The sequence below is a fragment of the Melopsittacus undulatus genome, chromosome Z, assembly GCF_012275295.1.
Source record: "Melopsittacus undulatus isolate bMelUnd1 chromosome Z, bMelUnd1.mat.Z, whole genome shotgun sequence".
NCBI lineage: Eukaryota > Metazoa > Chordata > Aves > Psittaciformes > Psittaculidae > Melopsittacus > Melopsittacus undulatus.
This window is the reverse complement of record NC_047557.1, coordinates 18338182-18355064: the sequence shown is the minus strand read 5'-3', so window position 1 is coordinate 18355064 and position 16883 is coordinate 18338182. Positions and strand designations below refer to the sequence as shown.

Here is a 16883-nt window from a genome sequence, read left to right as displayed (position 1 = left end):
GTTGTCTGATGGATTGTAGATGAACCGAAAGACCTGATCATGCTCAGAAATGAGGACCTGCCATGACAGAAGCTACAGGTTATAGCAAGGAGCTGCAGGACTAAGTAAAAACAAGTGGGCAAAGTTTTAGATACTAGTACCAAGACATTACAGTGAGAAGGTATAGGGTTATGTGGCACTAGGAATTTAGCAGTTCTGCTGGTACTCATTGATGGAGCAGAAGCTTTTAGAGATGAAAACTGTATAGAGTCAAATTCCTTTATTATTTAAACAATGTTAATTTGATGTTTGTGTGTAGCCTTTTTCTTTCTTATGTTTTCAGTGTTGATTACATAGAAGAGAAAATCTAGTCTGTTGCTTTGGTTGTTCTAAGCAGAAGGGTTATTTTCAGATAGAAGTGATAAATCTCTTTGATTATTCGTATTTTAATTAGTTCTTATTATTTTCTTGCTAGGGGCTGACAATATCAGGAAGTACTGGAGTCGTTACTACCAAGGATCCCAAGGAGTAATATTTGTATTAGACAGTGCCTCCTCTGAAGATGACCTAGAAACTGCTAGGAATGAACTGCATTCTGCTCTCCAGCACCCACAGTTATGTACTTTGCCGTTTTTAATACTGGCCAATCATCAAGACAAGCCAGCAGCTCGCTCTGTGCAAGAGGTATGTTAATGTGGCAGTGTTTTGCCTGGTTTTATTTGCTATCTACACATCACTGACCCAGTATAAATTACTACCCTGACATCCTAGTTATGGACTGGCCTCAGTTACTCTTCGCTGTAAGTATGCAGACCAAGAACAGTCCCAGCCCCTAGGAACTTAGTCCAATGCACTCTGTGCAGGCTTAGTTCTGGAAAACAGCCAAGTAATACTTGGATGCAAATGGTTCTCCTGCTTTCACCATATTCTGCTTAAGGGAAAAAAGGCGTTTTTTAAACTACTCTCATCAAATGCTGCTGGGACAGTGATTTTTTGTTAATCTCGTTTTTTTGTTTGCTGTTAGTTTTAATCTTGCACTGCCCCATTACTCAGTTCTTTGCAACTGCTTGAAGCAATATATCGTAGCTATACGTTGTCTTTATGTAAAAGCTTTTTTCTGAACTGCTATGTACTGATGTGGAAGCAGAGTTGCAGTTCTTGTTCTAAAGTCCTTAACTTGTTCTGATTTTCTTCATTAAGGAAGTGTCTTTGTCTAACTTGTAGCTATCACATAGTAAATTATATAATTGTTCTATTCGGTATACCTTTTGCTTTTAAGTTTCTGAAAAATTCATCTTACCTACGTTCCTATTATGTCACATACATTTGAGGAAATGAAAGTTATCTTCATGAGAAGCTCTCTTGATTCCTCTGAAGTTTGTAGGAAGAAGTTACAATTTGATTGTGTCATTCTCATAAATGTCATCTAAAGGACTCTTCCTATTAAAGATTGTATGTGAAATCTGTTTGTTCTGTGAGTGGTGTTTTTATTACAGCAGAGTGAAAGCTAGTTCAGCACCTTGCTGTGTGGCTGCATTGCATATAAAACTTGGTGCCTTCTCAGATGCACGTTGTCTAAGATATTAAAATCTGATCTTTTTGAAGAATGCCAGTTCAGTTCAATGCAAAACTAACTGATCTGTAGGATAACTGCTATTTGTACAGTATAGTTATACATACTTTCTGTACTGCATTATTGCTATTCATACCTCCTTTCTTATACAAAAGAAATAGTGGATAAAAAGTTAAGCTTATTACGTGTTAAGAAGGATAAGTGTAAATGTGACTGGAGAACAGCAATGTTTTGAATGTGAGAGCAAGAGAATAAGCTGTAACTGCGTTAGCTACACTGTAAAGTGTTTTATGAAGTTGTTGGCCCTTTCTTCCAAAAATCTGTGCTTAGGAAAAAGACTATAGGAGAGGGCAGGGGGAATTTGGGTTTAGTTGCAAGTTACATAAAAAGTAAATTGAAATAATGCAGGGATAGGATCTACAAGTTTGAAGATTTGTTCATCTAAAAACAGATTTAGGAAGAAGTATTTAAAGGAGATGTAATGCAGATTTTTAGATATCAGTTTATTTATTTCCTCTAGTTTATTGTGCAGTGTAAAAGCAAAGCACATATTTCTAAATCTTCCACTTAAAAAAATGACAATATTCTGAAAAACACCTGGTTTCATTTTATTAATACAAATATACCCAAGGTGTTCTGATTTTTACTTTTTTCATGGAGCAATATAGATTACAGTTTCCATCAATGGAAATGCTTTTTTCACATGATTTTAAATTATTTTTTTTACTACTTTTTTCTTTTTTAAAATGCCCAACTGATTTTAAAGTTAACTGAGGATTTTGATTATAAATAATGTTCAAGAAACGTTCTTTGTCTGTTTTCATAAGAATAGTGAATATAATGCCAGTTACTTTGTTTTACAGCAAATTATACATGTAACTCTCTGTTTTGGAGTTGAGCCCGCATGGATAGACTTTTGAGCCTGAACTGAATCTTTTGCCTGTTTTAGAGTTAGCATTTCTTCTCTTTTATTGGCAGTACCCTTATTTTCTCCTCATCCATCATTACCAATTGCTTGATACCTCAGCAGAGGAGTGGATCTTTACATGCTTACAATATAATTTAAATGTGTTTCTACTGCATGCCCTTAAAAAAAAAAAGTCTTTCAGTATATTATCATAGCAAGCAAATCTTGATTTCTTTGAGTCTTTATGAAATGCTGAATGCAATAATATTGTTTAATGTGTACAGCTTATGCATATTTTCAGGAAAAAATAACCTTCTATCAAGAACTCAGTTTATGTCATTGAAATGCTTTACTTAAGAATAGTGGTGATCAAAGTTACAAAAACAGCTAAGGAGAATGCCATAAAGGTGTTCTTTTGTCCCTGAAAAAAATGATGCCTTATGTTTGCTGTGTATGCAAAGTGGGATAATTCTTTGGTCAGTATGGCTGATGTTAAAATAGAAATTTCTTGCTTTCCCAGTCACTTTGCTGTGCTGTTGTCCTCATTATAGACATTTGAAATGAAAGTAAAATGCTGAATCATAAGACTTTCCCTTATTTTGGGATTGAACAAAAATAATGTTAAGCATTAAGTGTTTTATTAAACATTTTAGCAAAACTAAGTCCATTAATTATAGGTATTTCCTTGCTTTTTTATGTATCAGAAGGCAGATGAAATTTAGAAGTATGTGTGCATTCTCCTATGCAACAAATTGCCTTTCCTTAATGCATATGAGAAGACTCCTTGGAGTATAATTAAAGAAAATGTCTGAGTTGAGTGGTGCATAATAGGAATTGTAGAAAAAATATTTATCTACAACAAAAATCCCTCACAAAACTGTACTAGTTCCAAGCAGTTTCTGCAGCAGATGTTAGTTATATTTATTGTTGGGAAGTACAGTTGCTCCAGTTTTTCAAAATTTTCTATTTTATTTTAATGTGTTTTCTCCATGCTTCGCTTAGGTAGAAATTATACTGTAGAAGCAGTATGCTGTAAATATTAAGCAACGTCATGAGTAGTTCAGTTCAGAACTATAATGGCTATTTGTAAGAATATCTAAATAACTTGTTTAATTTATGAAATGTAATTTAACCTAATTCATTTTTAGGCATGATTTGAGAGGGTATTTAACATTATTGAAGTTATCGGGAAAAATTACAGGAGAAGCTAAGTCAAAATACTAATAAGTAAATGTAAACCCCTTTTGCTGTGTTCAGTTACTGGTTGGCTGTTTGCTAGTTTTTTGTTTTGTTGGAGGTTTTTTTGTTGTGGGGTTGTTTTTTTTTTTAATTTTGAAATTAAATTATCTAAGTAAACTTGACATTTCAATCTAGAAACCATAAATTAAGATGACAATTTAGATGTTGTATCTATTACTTCTCTTATGTCAGCTGCTGTGGTGTTTATGTCCCAGTGTCAAAGTTCCTTGTAAGTTTTGCTGTTCCTGTGACAGTAGCACATATTTAAGTGTTTTCAGGTAGCTGCTAAGTGATTTCAGCTGAGCCATGCTGAAATAAAGACTGTGTATATTAACCAGGCTGTAAAATTCAGATGACAGTGTTTGAGTTGATGGGTATGCAGCAAAATTTTAGACTAAAATCACAGTGATGCAGATTAATCATGTATAAGTCAGTTCTGACTGCTGTTTTGGAAATCTCCTGAATTAGTAAATAAAAAAAGTTACAAGTGAAAATAAATTTCGTTACTTAGCAGATGGAAGATGGTGGCATACCACTTTGGCCACTCTTTCCTAAATACAGGGTACAATTCTGAACCAGTGTACTTAATTACATATAAACATTTTAATAAGTATCTTGGTGCTGGGATATGCTTTTGCTTTTCTATTACAAAAGTGCTTCTGATTATAACAACTGTTGATTAGTCAGATTTCTGTTACAAGCTTAGGATATTACAGGAGATTTATGGTGATAAAAGCACTGTAAATTGCTTTGCAAGGGAACAGCAGCATTACTTTGATTACCAACTGGTTGATTTTCATTTTGGAATTTGTGCTGCTTTGTATAATAGTATTGGAAGCTGGATATTGCAGTGGATCCCTATGATTTGAACCAGTGTACAAGTTTGAGAGTTGCTTTCCTCCAAGGCCAGAACAGTATTTCAGAGTGGCAGATAGGATGCACTGGAAGTTGTCCATAGCCACTGTATTTTCGGAACAGGCTATGATGAGCAAACAGTCATCTGAATCTGTTGTAGACTCTTGGAAGCCATGAAGGACTGGCCAAAGGAGGAACACAATTGGATCAGGAGGCTTTGCCAGTTTGGTGGTGAAGCTGCTATGTGTTTGGCAGCTTGTTGGTTTTGGGGAGTTTCTTCGGTTTTTAGATTTAAGGCTGTTTTCAAGATTGTAGCTGGACTAGATGATCATTCCAGGTCCCTTCCAACTGAACTATTGTAGTCTAAGGTCACATATGTAAAGCCGTTCACAGAGTATAACCATTTGCTGCATTTTCTTTTCCTTATCTGAAAGTGCAGACAATTAATGGATTTCTTTTATATATAAAGTTGCTCATCACTAGTACCAGGGGAAGCCATTGAATATATGTTCTAAATTACCATTTTAAAAATGCTAGAACTTTTAAAACATAGGCTTGCTAGTAGACAGTATATCAAAAGTCTTCACAGTCTATTTTAAGGTTGTATTGTCTTTCTAAATATTGTTGTCAGAAAGATAGGTGAAAAGGTAATGACTGCACTGATCACAAGTGTTTTTTTCCTCTCGTCTACAATTTCTTACTTTATAATTGTGATACTGATATGTATGTGAAACTGCAGAGGAAGGTCTTTCACATTTTCCTTTTTGACAAAGCTAGAATAAAAATATCTTTGAATTGCAAACAATATTTTCAAAAGCAAGTGTGAAAAGTTGATCCCAGTTTTACTTAGATTATGATGTATTTATCTGAGAATACTTTAATGTGTTTTGATCTTGAGTCATGGACAGTGTTTTATTTGGTTTTCTGCTAGCAGAAAAGTGGAGTATGACTCTTGTGAAAAGAGCCACCTTAGGGATGTGAGGGCTAATAATCTGTTATCCTGCCAGTTTCTTCTCTGTTGTTTATGTCTGGAAACAATTTTGTAGATAAACAATGTCTTTTTGATGCCTTAAGAGTCTTAAAGCTAAATAACCACTGCAGGACAATGTCCAGGTTTGTCAGTACCTGCGGAAGCTCTTACTGGTGCCGGGGAGCTGGAGCACATTTGAAACTATGCTGTCTGGGCCTGCTGATACTTTATGGGCCAAGTTGACTGCATATGTCAGGCATAATTCCAAGGTGTTATTTCTTTTTATTTTGGTGTCTTCATAATAATTTGCCATAGTTCAAGCCTTTTGTAGCTTCAGCTAGTTAAGGGAAAATGGTTTCTTTTTTGAAAGCCTGTCAATATACCAGTTGTAGACATCATTACTTAACAGCCTGGAAAACTGTTTTGAACCGTGACATGTGAGGAGGTTTAGCTTCAGTTGAGTATGCATGAGCTTATCGCAGCTAACAGTTTTGAACAGATAATGCCTCCAGCAGCAGATACTACAAAAACTTAGCCCAAAACCAAGAATGAAAATGAAGATTCTCTCTACAGCCTGTCCCATCCTCACCCCACTTAAGACTCTCAAATTAGTTCACCTATCCGAATTCTTAAAGACCAGCTGTTGCAAATGTTATGACAAGGACATGCATAGCAAAGTTATATCGGGGGCAGATTTTTGGTTTCTCAAGAAACTGTTTCTGAAACTATTTCTCTTCAGATTACTGCAGCAATAGCCAAAATATGGATTCCTACCCTGTTTTGAGATCATAGTGACCTTAATGACCTTAATATTTGCAATCCCCTCACTGCAAATACTTCTTCTCGTCCAAGGTGCATCCCCTGATATTTGAAGATTGTTTTGGAGCTGGACTCTGCTATTTTGAGTATTGGCTGCTTCCTTCGTAACTGTGGCTGTTGCAGGAACAGAGGAGTTATTTGTCAGACTTCAGTTATGAGCACATTTGCAGAAGAGGAGGACATTATTAAACTGATGCTTAGGAAATATTAATTCTGCCTTGTTTAGAACAATGCACAAGTAACTCTTATTTACATGTGTCATAGGAACTCCTGATTACAGAATTTCTTCAGACCTGTTAGGAAGATGTTTTAGATACAAAAGGATTCTAAAATAAAATAATGTAAATAAAACACAATATACAAAGATAAACAATTTTAAAAGTAATCTCTGTGTAGATGCACATCCCAGCTAGATGTGAAGAGCAAAACAATTTCGTCAATTTCATAGAGTTGCAAGACTGTTCAATGTAAATATTTAGCAGGTCATGTTTGCTTTAATCATTGCATAGTTAAATGATCATACGAATAGCAAGTTGGGTAGTAAATATTTATTACTGCAAAATGCAAGTGACCATATAAAGAAATTAAAATGAGAAACTGAAAATCTTGGAAGAAGCTGAATTTGTCTGTTCTCTTTGAGTCCTACTATGGGAGGAAATAATGGTGAGCAAAAAAGAAATTAAGATGATCTGAAAATCTGATGATGAACTAGAAAATTATTTTGCCTAGAATGGCCCTACTTTTTTCTGAAAATCCCTTTATAATAAATGATGACATGAAGAATCCAAACAGTAAGAATAATTTTCATTTACATGGTTTCTGTTTAAATTATGCTTACTATAAACAAAGTCATGGCAGATAAAAATCCCAATATATTTTTATTAGATGAAAAGAACAATTGGAATTGCTGGTAATTTTTAGATGGATAATGCAGCTTACAAATAATTGTGCTATACCAGTGTACGTGGCTTATTTAATAAAGAAAAGTGTTTCTCTGAATAGTGAATTCCTAGTCCTGCTCTTGACAAAGAAGTAAGTACTACATTCAGCTCTGGGGCCCCCAGCATAAGAAGGATGTGGACCTGTTGGAGCGAGTCCAGAGGAGGGCCATGAAGATGATCAGGGGGCTGGAGCACCTCTCCTGCGAACAGCAGGGAGAGTTGAGCTTGTTCAGCCTGGAGAAGAGAAGGCTCAAAGAAGGCTCCTCTCAGGAAGGCCTTAGAGCAGCTTCCAGTACCTAAAAGGGCCAAGAATTCTGGACTTTACAAGGACAGGTAGTAACAGGTCAAAGGGGAATGGCTTTAAACTGACAGAGGGGAGATTGAGATTAGATATTAGTAAGAAATTCTTGACTGTGAGGGTGGTGAGACATTGGAACAGGTTGCATGAGAGCTGGACATGGAGATGATAGCATACATGAAACAATGGACTTCATGAAACAATGATGTGTTTTCAAGTGGCAGGATAGGGAAGGGATCATCATTCTGGATGCATATTACTAGGGCAGTGTTGCGGTTGCCAAAGACCAAGAAGGAAAGACCTACTATTATAAGGTGAGGTGAAATCCTTTCCTATCCATTCTCGGTTCTCAACTGTTTGAGTTTTTGGGGTTTTGTTTGGTTAGGTTTTTCCCTCCCCAGGATTCCTTCAAGCCATTATGCTTTTTTAAAAAATCTTAGATGCTCTATGGGTGTAAGGACAGCCAAAAATCCAAGAATGTTCCTAGGTTTTGAGTTCAGTGTTGGACAGGACATAGTTTTTGAATATGGGATAATCCAGACATAACAGCAGGAATGGAAGGGTTTAGTGTGAGGTGTCCCTGCCCATGGCAGGGGGGGTTGGATCTAGATGATCTTGAGGTCCTTTCCAATCCTAACTATTCTATGATTCTATGATTCTAAGGGGACTGGTGACAAAATCTTGTGCACCTCTTTCCTGCCATCTCCCAAGACTTTACTGGCAGTAAAGCAGAAGAGATGAGTAGAGAACAATCTGGGGTTGAAACAGAAATGAAGAATGGAAGGGAGATCAGGAAGTTCAAAACCCGTGAAGAGTCCCCAAGCTCAGGGAGGATGAGGATGGAGTACTGCTGAGTTTTTTTGCTTCAAGCAGTCCGTTAGAGACCACCTTCTGTGGGGATAGATGTATGCTGAGAACTGAATCCATTATTTCCACAGAAATCTCTTCTGTTTGGTGCATAATGACACTTGGTTCAAAAAAAGGAAGCCATTCTCCCAACCCTTCTTGCAGTGATTCAGCAGCAGATGCAGGTGTCACCCTGGAGAAACATGAGTTATCCACTTCCTAGCATCTGAGAACAGTCGTCTCTGTGAGACTAGAAGCAGAGTTTTGAATGTAATGATGTTGTTCTGATGAGGATTTGCTGATACAGCAGCATATCATTAGTCATGCTAGAATCTTTATAAGCTAAATGTTTTCTTAAAATAGTTTACATGTTTAGAAAATCTATACCTCAGTTTGACATTAAACAGTAACTTGCTCTGCTAGAATCTGAAATGACCAAAATTTTAGTTAGTCTGGAAGACAATTTTTAGTGAAGGATCATACTAATAAACTAGGAAACCTATTAAACAAACAAACAAACCCAAAATAACAAACCACAAACCTACAAAAAAGAAAAAACGTGAGGATTTTTTTTTTCCTTGAAAATCTGTTAGTATATTATTCAGTTTTACACAGGTTTTGGTTTTTTTCTTTTTTTTTTTTTTTCCCAATGTTTACAAAAATAGAGTATTGACAGTGCATTGAGTAATCCATGACTGTGTGTATGAGGAATTTCTCAGTAACTTTTCTGATACTATGTGTTGTCTTCGGTTGTTCAGTTCTGTTCAGGTGTGGGGTTGCAAGGGTCAGAAATACTGTTCTAAACTAAAGACTCAATATTTGTGTGTAGGCCTTTCTACAGTTAATGCACGCTGAAGTTCTTTATTCAAATACTAATATGCACTGTGAGGATTCTAGCAAACTATTAAAAAGCCAGCAAAAAACCCAACCTGCATTGGTGAATGAGCTTTTCTGAGAAGGCTGTTCATCTTATCCACACATATGTATAAAGGAGGATAATTGGGATTACTTGCATATATTGTAATAGGTTTGCTATGACTTCATTATTTATTTAAAATTAAAGTTATCCCATCTGTTTCTCTGTCAACACAGGTTTGTTCTGTAAAATTCCAATATTTTTCATAATGTATTATTACAACATTTGCATTCTCATTTTGGTTTTTATTTTACTATCATAGTAAATGCTAAGAAATTATTTACTGAAATTCTATAAAACATTTGAGTATTTTAAGGATTCCTTTATTTGGATTTTCTATAGCTTTGTTCTGTTGCAGTAATGCAGTAATGCTACTGCAGTAATGAACTACAAACCTACAACCAAATACTCTCTTCCGATTTAGACACCTTTGTTCTTGTTTCCTAATTATGCCTCTACTTGTTACTGAGGATAAAGGAAGTAAGAGAGCCAAATTTGAGTTACTCTATGGCAGAAAAATAAAGGCCCTCAGAGGTGTAAATGAAAATAGGTTCTGTCACCAATATTGCAGGAAACGCTTGGGGTCCCAGTAGTTGCAGTAGTGTCTTCACTGGTGGCACAATGTATATTTATTGTTTTAAAAATATGTAACTCATTTTGAATGAGTTATCTATGTGATTTTTTAAATGCGTTATGTAAGTTAATGTTGTCATATTTCATTCATTAGGGGTAAGTAGAGACTATCCAAAGTTGCTTTCAAAAGTGTGCACATAGCCTTGTTAAACAGCCCATACTCGTTACTGAGTAATTTGGTCTATTCTGTGTATCAGAATTCATTAATTACAGATAGAGTTGCTATTTTAGTTTTGTTTGTTTGTTTTGGACTTTTCTGTGATTTTTCTTAGCTGTCTTTAATAAGTTGCTATATGTTCTTAAAAGATGACAGAAGCTACAGGAATGGTGCTGCACATTCTTCAAGTATTGCACGTGCCTGCACATCTGTCATGTACCAGAAGAGTTCAAACTATGTAAATCTGGTTGGCTACTTTTTTCTGTGGATGTAATACCTGTATCAGTTCTAATGAAGTTCAGAATGCATAATTTAAATTAAAGTCATAATTCAGTGAAGATTGACTTTTAACTACATTCTTGAATAATTAAATATTTATGTAATGGAGAGAAAATCCACAATATTTTCCATTATTATTTCTTTTGGTAATTTTATTAAGGTAATTTTAAGGTTTATTGAAATCTCAGTCTTAGCACTTAAAATCATCTTACTCTTAGAAAATCTTCTGAAAAACAAGGTATTCCATTTTAAAGCCAAAATGGAGTGTTGTTAAGGGGGAGAAAAAGCTTAGTATCTCTGTATTCTGATTTATTATACAGAAGGCTGTTTTTTAACAAAAAAGGGCTTTTTTTTCTTTTTTCCCTCCGCTATTCTCAGTCTCTTTTGATCATTGATCTGGGTGACCCCACGCTCAGGGGTTTTTTCTTCATTTGACATGGACAGATTTTTGAAGTATAGCTCTCCTTTGGGAACCTCGGGCAGTTCCACTTGACTAACTTGTGATCTAATGAGCAGTAATGCAGGGTTACAGTGACCATTTTGTTTGCTTTGAGGGAGGATGGCTAGACAGAGAGTGGGAGAGAGGCGGTGTCTGTGGAGAAAAAAGATGCAGGGTGATCGAACAGTGTGAAAAAGACTTGTTAGCCCACATTAGTGTGCCTGATTTACTTCACAACAGGTCAGGAAAGGCCAAAGGCAGGGTTGTCATTAAATTGCAAAGTTGAAAATCCTGGTATTCAAAAGCATTCAGATTTCTGAAAGTTGTAAATTAGAAAGTTTGTGGTTCATGTTGAATTTGCCAGGAAGATATACAGAAGTACCAGCTTCTCTAAAACATGAAAGGTACATTATAAAATCATGCTGTAAATATAAGAAGAAAACCAGCTTTTTAAGTACTTTCATGGTTGACTGTTTACAATGAGACTGGGTGCGAAAGAAAGGCCAAACACTAACAAGGTCGTTGCACTTTCTTTATGAGCCCTGGGGACCCCTTAATTATGTGCCCGTGCTGCTTATTTTGAGATCTGTAGAGTGTATGTGTACATGTGTTCATATAATATATAATTTTTTTGTTTGTATTTATTAAGTACATACACATGTATAGATACACATATGCATATATAGGTTCAAAATAAAAATCTAGCACCAGTTGCCCAGGAATGTGGATTTGGAGTCTTCTGCAGCGTTTTATGATTTTTTTTTCTTAGATCCTTTATTGTTTCTCTTGAATGAAAATTAAACGCTAATCTTCATGCCACTGGCCATGAAATTGAAAAAAGATTTACCTAAAATTTACATTTATGAACACAGAGACAAAAGAACACCATTCTCTTTGTGTTTCTGAAAAACTGTTTTTCCTAATAGAAAAGATTTGTTTCCTAACAATCTGACAATTTGACTTGGCAGCTTTTTCATATTTGGTTAGTATTTGCAGATTTTTTTATTTGCTGCTTTTTAATTGCAAAAAGAGTAAATTAGACCTACTATTTCTGAATTTACATTTCCTCTTCTGTTACATTCACTTACTTAGCAGTGTCCTGAATCTCCATGATTTGAAGAGTACAAACTGCCAGCAGAATATCCTTTTAAGCTGTTGCACTGATAGGCTTTAACTCACAGCAAAACTCCTGTCATTGCTATTTCTGATCTGGCTGGCTTTCGTAAAATTGAAGTGCATGCAGCCTTTTAACTATATTATCATTGTGCATTGAAGCAGTAGGTAATAAAACAAATGGGTGGTCTTAGGGGTAAAGTACTTTCTCCTGTCTGCTACCAGAAGTTTCACTAATTGATTCTTACTCCTGCTGGCTGTCAAAAATCAGTTTCCACAACTGCTGTACAACTGTGTTAACTTTCAAATTGTACTACGTGGACAGAGTTTGTTATCTTTATCTTTGTGCGTCTCATGATGACTTATAAGTATACAAAGTTAAATGTCTGAGAACAGCTGACCGTTATTCATAGAATTTTCTGATTTTAGGAACTGTGCTCCCATTGATCATTCAAATAATTCCATTGGCATTAAGGGAGTGGTCTCAATCTTGGTTAAAAGGAAAGCAGTAATATGTCAGGCTACTCATGTTGAACATTAGCTTTTGGTTTTGGTTTTTACTTGCATTGGATTATGTATTAGTATGTGCTGCCAGATTATTTTGGTTTATCTTGAGCCTCTTTTGTTTCAAGTGAACATATGTTTACAGTTTTACCTCCTGATAAACTTCAGTTTACATGACAGTTTGAACGTGGGAAACAAAGTATGTTCTCTGTCTACAGTGCTGCATTTCTCAGTGACTTTCCCAATGTGTCACTCTTGTTTTTACCACACTGTAAAATTCACTTATTATTGGATTTTTGGTGCTGTTTAAAAATAAATTAACTCTGTATCATGTTCAAAGTAGCTTAGTGTTTTTGAGACTTGAAGACTAGTTTCAAAAAAATTTACTAGGATGCATTTCCATTTTCTTTATTATTTTAACTGATGGTTATTGCAGCAACTTGGTGGAGGTACATTCTAAAAAGTTCGGCACTTAAACTAGCTTCTCTGTAGCTTTAGGTCATCTTGGTCAATGGAAATTTATTAGGGCATAAAATGTTGGAAAAATGTTTAACAAATCAGAACACTGAATCAAAACACACTTAAGCTTTACTACTATTCTGTTTCCATTGACTCTGTCTGTTTCCCAAATAAAAACGTTGTCTGTGCAGTGTCTATGCACTCCTTTATTAGCTCTGCTATTTGATTTAATTATTCAGTTAATCAGTGTGTCTGAATTAAGTATCTCTGCCAATCTGCTTATTACAAAGCATTTGGTCAGTGAGAAGAGAATAATGTCCTCTCACTGGACTAATTTTTAAGGTGTTTTGGGAATCAGGACACTGGAGCAGTATTTCAAAATTGGCTTGTAAGTAAAAGTCATCCAAGAATAGATTAATGTCTGATAGGGCCAGGTTGCAGGCAGTGGAAGAGTAAATGTTACCCATCTGAAGAACACAGTAAACTTTAATATATTCTTCTTGGATTTCTTAGTGACGTGAATAATTCTTGTAACATGATGTATGGCAGTTCTTTTAAAAAAGATCAAAAGGTTTGTTGCCATGTAAATTGTTTTCTCAAAAAACTTACCAGGTATATGAAAGATAAAGATCTTTTTTGATGGAACTATTGTTGCTTGGTCCAGGAAGACGCTCATGAAAGAAAGAGGGGATATGCGCTGAAATGCAGGCACTTGGAAAAAATTTCCTTCCACTTCATATCTGTCTTTCAGGAAAGCATTTCTGCAACACAGAGAAGCTAACTTGTGATAAATTTGCTAAAAGCAACATACAAGTTTTTTCTGTTTATCCAGTGTCACAATATGTAACCTGCAGCAAAGCGTTTACCTTCCTGCAGTTAAGCTACAGTTTCTGCAGGTTATCCACCATAAAATCCTTAATGATGTGAAGTGGCGTGATTTCATCACATCTTGGATGGGATGCAACCTCTAAGATTTTAGCAAAATAGGAAAAATAAAATACAAATCTAGTTGCAGATGCTCTTTAAGGAAAGAAAATGGGGTGTGCCTCTTATATTTTATATTAAGTCATTATTTGTGTCTCTGGGTGTATTTGAGAAATGTGTCCCTAAAAACGTTCTAAACTGGGAGTGCAGTAGCTAGTATGTTGCATAAAAATTGAGTGTTATGCTATGCCAATGGACTCCAACAATTTGATTTTAGTAACTGTAAAATGGGCTTAAAATGTTCCCAGATGTATTTTGCTACCTTTGGAAGTCTATTCTTTCTGCGCATTAGAAAAAACTTGCCTAAACTAAGAAAATGATTCAATAATGCCATCCTTCCCCTCCATAAATAAGAAGGTGGGGGTGGTAATAGTATGTCTGGGAAGGAAGCAAAAATGTATGCTTGGATATCCCATTGCCGGCTGTTGTAGGAGTGTACTTGCCAGCAGTTTCTGGCAAGTGTATTCTTTCCAACCTTCTCCAAATTCTCCAGGCATTTAAAAGTCTTCTGCCTGTTAGTCACCTTTCACTTACTTGTAGTGTAGAAGGAATGTTTATTGACTGAAGAAATGCCTGGTTTTTAAATCAGAAAACCTGGATTAAGTTTTGTTTGTGTTGTTACATTACTAGTTTGTTGACATTTAGTTGACAGCACGATTTGGGTTTAGAAAGATAGCTGTAGTGGCAAACCAGATCAAAGCTTAGAGGGTCTGCTGCTGTGAGTAATAAGGCCAGGATCCTGGATGATGGTTACTATTCATTTAGAAGGCAGCAGATCATCAAGTCCCTCACCCCTACCAGGATGGATACTTTAGAAGTGAGCTGTGTTGCGAAGGGTAGGTCAATGAAAACAGCATCTCCCCTTTTTGATAGAACCTGGCCGAGATAATTTTAAATCTATGTCTGGTGGTAGGGCCACACGGAGCCTCCTTGTGTTAGTGTGATTCAGTTCTGGTTGGTGCTTGAGTCCTCTTTCGTGTACTATCAGTCAGGTCGTGCATGGGTCTGATCCATAAGGCATTTGAAGGCAAATGAGTAGTGTATGTTAAGATATCACTCGGATAAAAATTCAGAATCTGCAGCCATAACAGTGACCTACTGCTGGGAAGGAGACCTGATAGCTAAGGACTGTGCCTAAAACACTTAGGCAGAGAGCGGTTGGAAGAAGATGGATACAGTGAAAGTCAAGAACTTCATTATTGTCCTAAGTAGAACCCTATCTGATGGGGGAGACAAGAAATAGAGCTGTATGGATGTGGGATATTTTGCAAAGCTGTCTTTCTCTGGAATTTGCATGTTTCATATTTTAATTGTAATTCTGTTCTTTCCACTTTATTTTGTTCTCAGACATAAAAAAAAAAAGAATTAAAGAGCCACACTATGTTATAAAATGTTGTACCAGAACATCTGGGACTGTACTGCTCTTTCCTTCATGTTTTTTAGGGAGAAGGCTAAGTGGATCTTTTCAGTGCATTCTGTCCCGCGTACTGGGTGTTTAATTGATACAGTAGTGTATATTGGAACATACCAAGGTCTTTAATGCATTTTGCATGTCATCTTTGAGGTAAGAAAACAGACTGCTATTCATTTTACAAGAATTTAAGCACTAGTAGACTGTCTGCTACAACACAAAGCCAATGGCATATAATTGTCCAGTGATTCTAGTGCGGGTTTGAATCTGAAGCAGGATTGCGAGCTTACTGCAGAAATTGGACAATCAGAACATTGAGCCAGACTGTGGTTGTGCAAGCTGGTACTATGAATCTGATAACTGAAATCTTTCCATTCTCTTTTTTCCAGGATAGCTGTGATTCAGTCTACCACACAGTGCTTTTATATGAATAGGCCCTGATATATTCAAAGAGCTGTGGTCATATGGAATCCTTCACCTTATTTAGGTTGCTGTTACTGTCATGATACTGTCTTTGACTGAAAAAGTTATGCAAAACATTGAAGGCAAAATACTATGGCAGGGTTTCTGGTCCTGGGATTTACAATTATTTCACAACTCTGTGTTATGAGAAACATGATTTAAGCATTCTGAGAACCGACAATGAGTAACTGAAAATGGCCTTCATAATACGTGTTGTCCAGGAGGGTGGATCAGGCAATGGGGAGGAGCGCTGACTTACCTGCTCAGGGTTATCAGGAACTCACTGTGTTGACCATTTGACTAAACCACACTGAATGCTGAAAAAATCTGACAAAAGCATATTTTCATGTGACTCGAATTAATTTTGTTTTCTAAAATAACGTATTTTAAACTTTGAATTTGTATTCAAATATATTTAAAATAGTTTTCAAATATACTTACATAACCTGTCATTTTAGGGCATTTGACACAATAGTTGCAAATTAAATGGAAAAAGACATTGGTGCTGCTCTGACACTTAAGTGTTGTGTCATTCAAAACCTTTTTCTGACCCTTTAAAAATATTTTGAGTCTGGATTCCCTTTTATTGTAGTAATTGAATAAAGTATAGCGCTTGAGGCTCTGAAAGGCATTCCTGTGTTACCCAAGACATAGATAACATACAGTATCTCGTAATTAGTTATCTGTTGTAAAGAAATTATTCTGCATGCTCATTCATTCATTTATATATGAACAGTAACGTTCTTCTTCTGACTGCTGGTATACTGATCTAGAAACAGCTGAGTTTGTTCCCTGAGCCTAATGTTTCTTGAGATCTACGGTGCTTAATTTCTCTACTGGTATGATCATTTTCCTCCTTGTTCATTCAGCTATGCTGCTAAAGAATGCAGAAACTCTGTCCATATATAAATACATTTTAGATATGTGGCAAGTCATACCAAAGCGGTCATTTTGCTGTTATAACCCACTGAATCCAAAAATTTTCTCTTACTTGTAGATTTCAAATTCTCTGTACTGTTTTGATTTTTTCTGTGTTCATTTCTTTTTGCTTGACTTGTGGTTCTTATGGGTTTTTAATTCATCTTTTGTGCAAAAAAAA

General features: G+C 35.8%; 1 protein-coding gene across 1 annotated transcript in view; it reads left to right on the top strand.

Moving 5' to 3' along the window:
* ARL15 (ARF like GTPase 15) overlaps window positions 1-16883 on the top strand; it is a 216336-nt gene that overhangs the window by 91062 nt on the left and 108391 nt on the right. Inside the window, 1 exon segment of the mRNA XM_031051618.2 lies at window positions 455-663. Within this exon segment, the coding sequence (XP_030907478.2) occupies window positions 455-663 (209 nt within the window).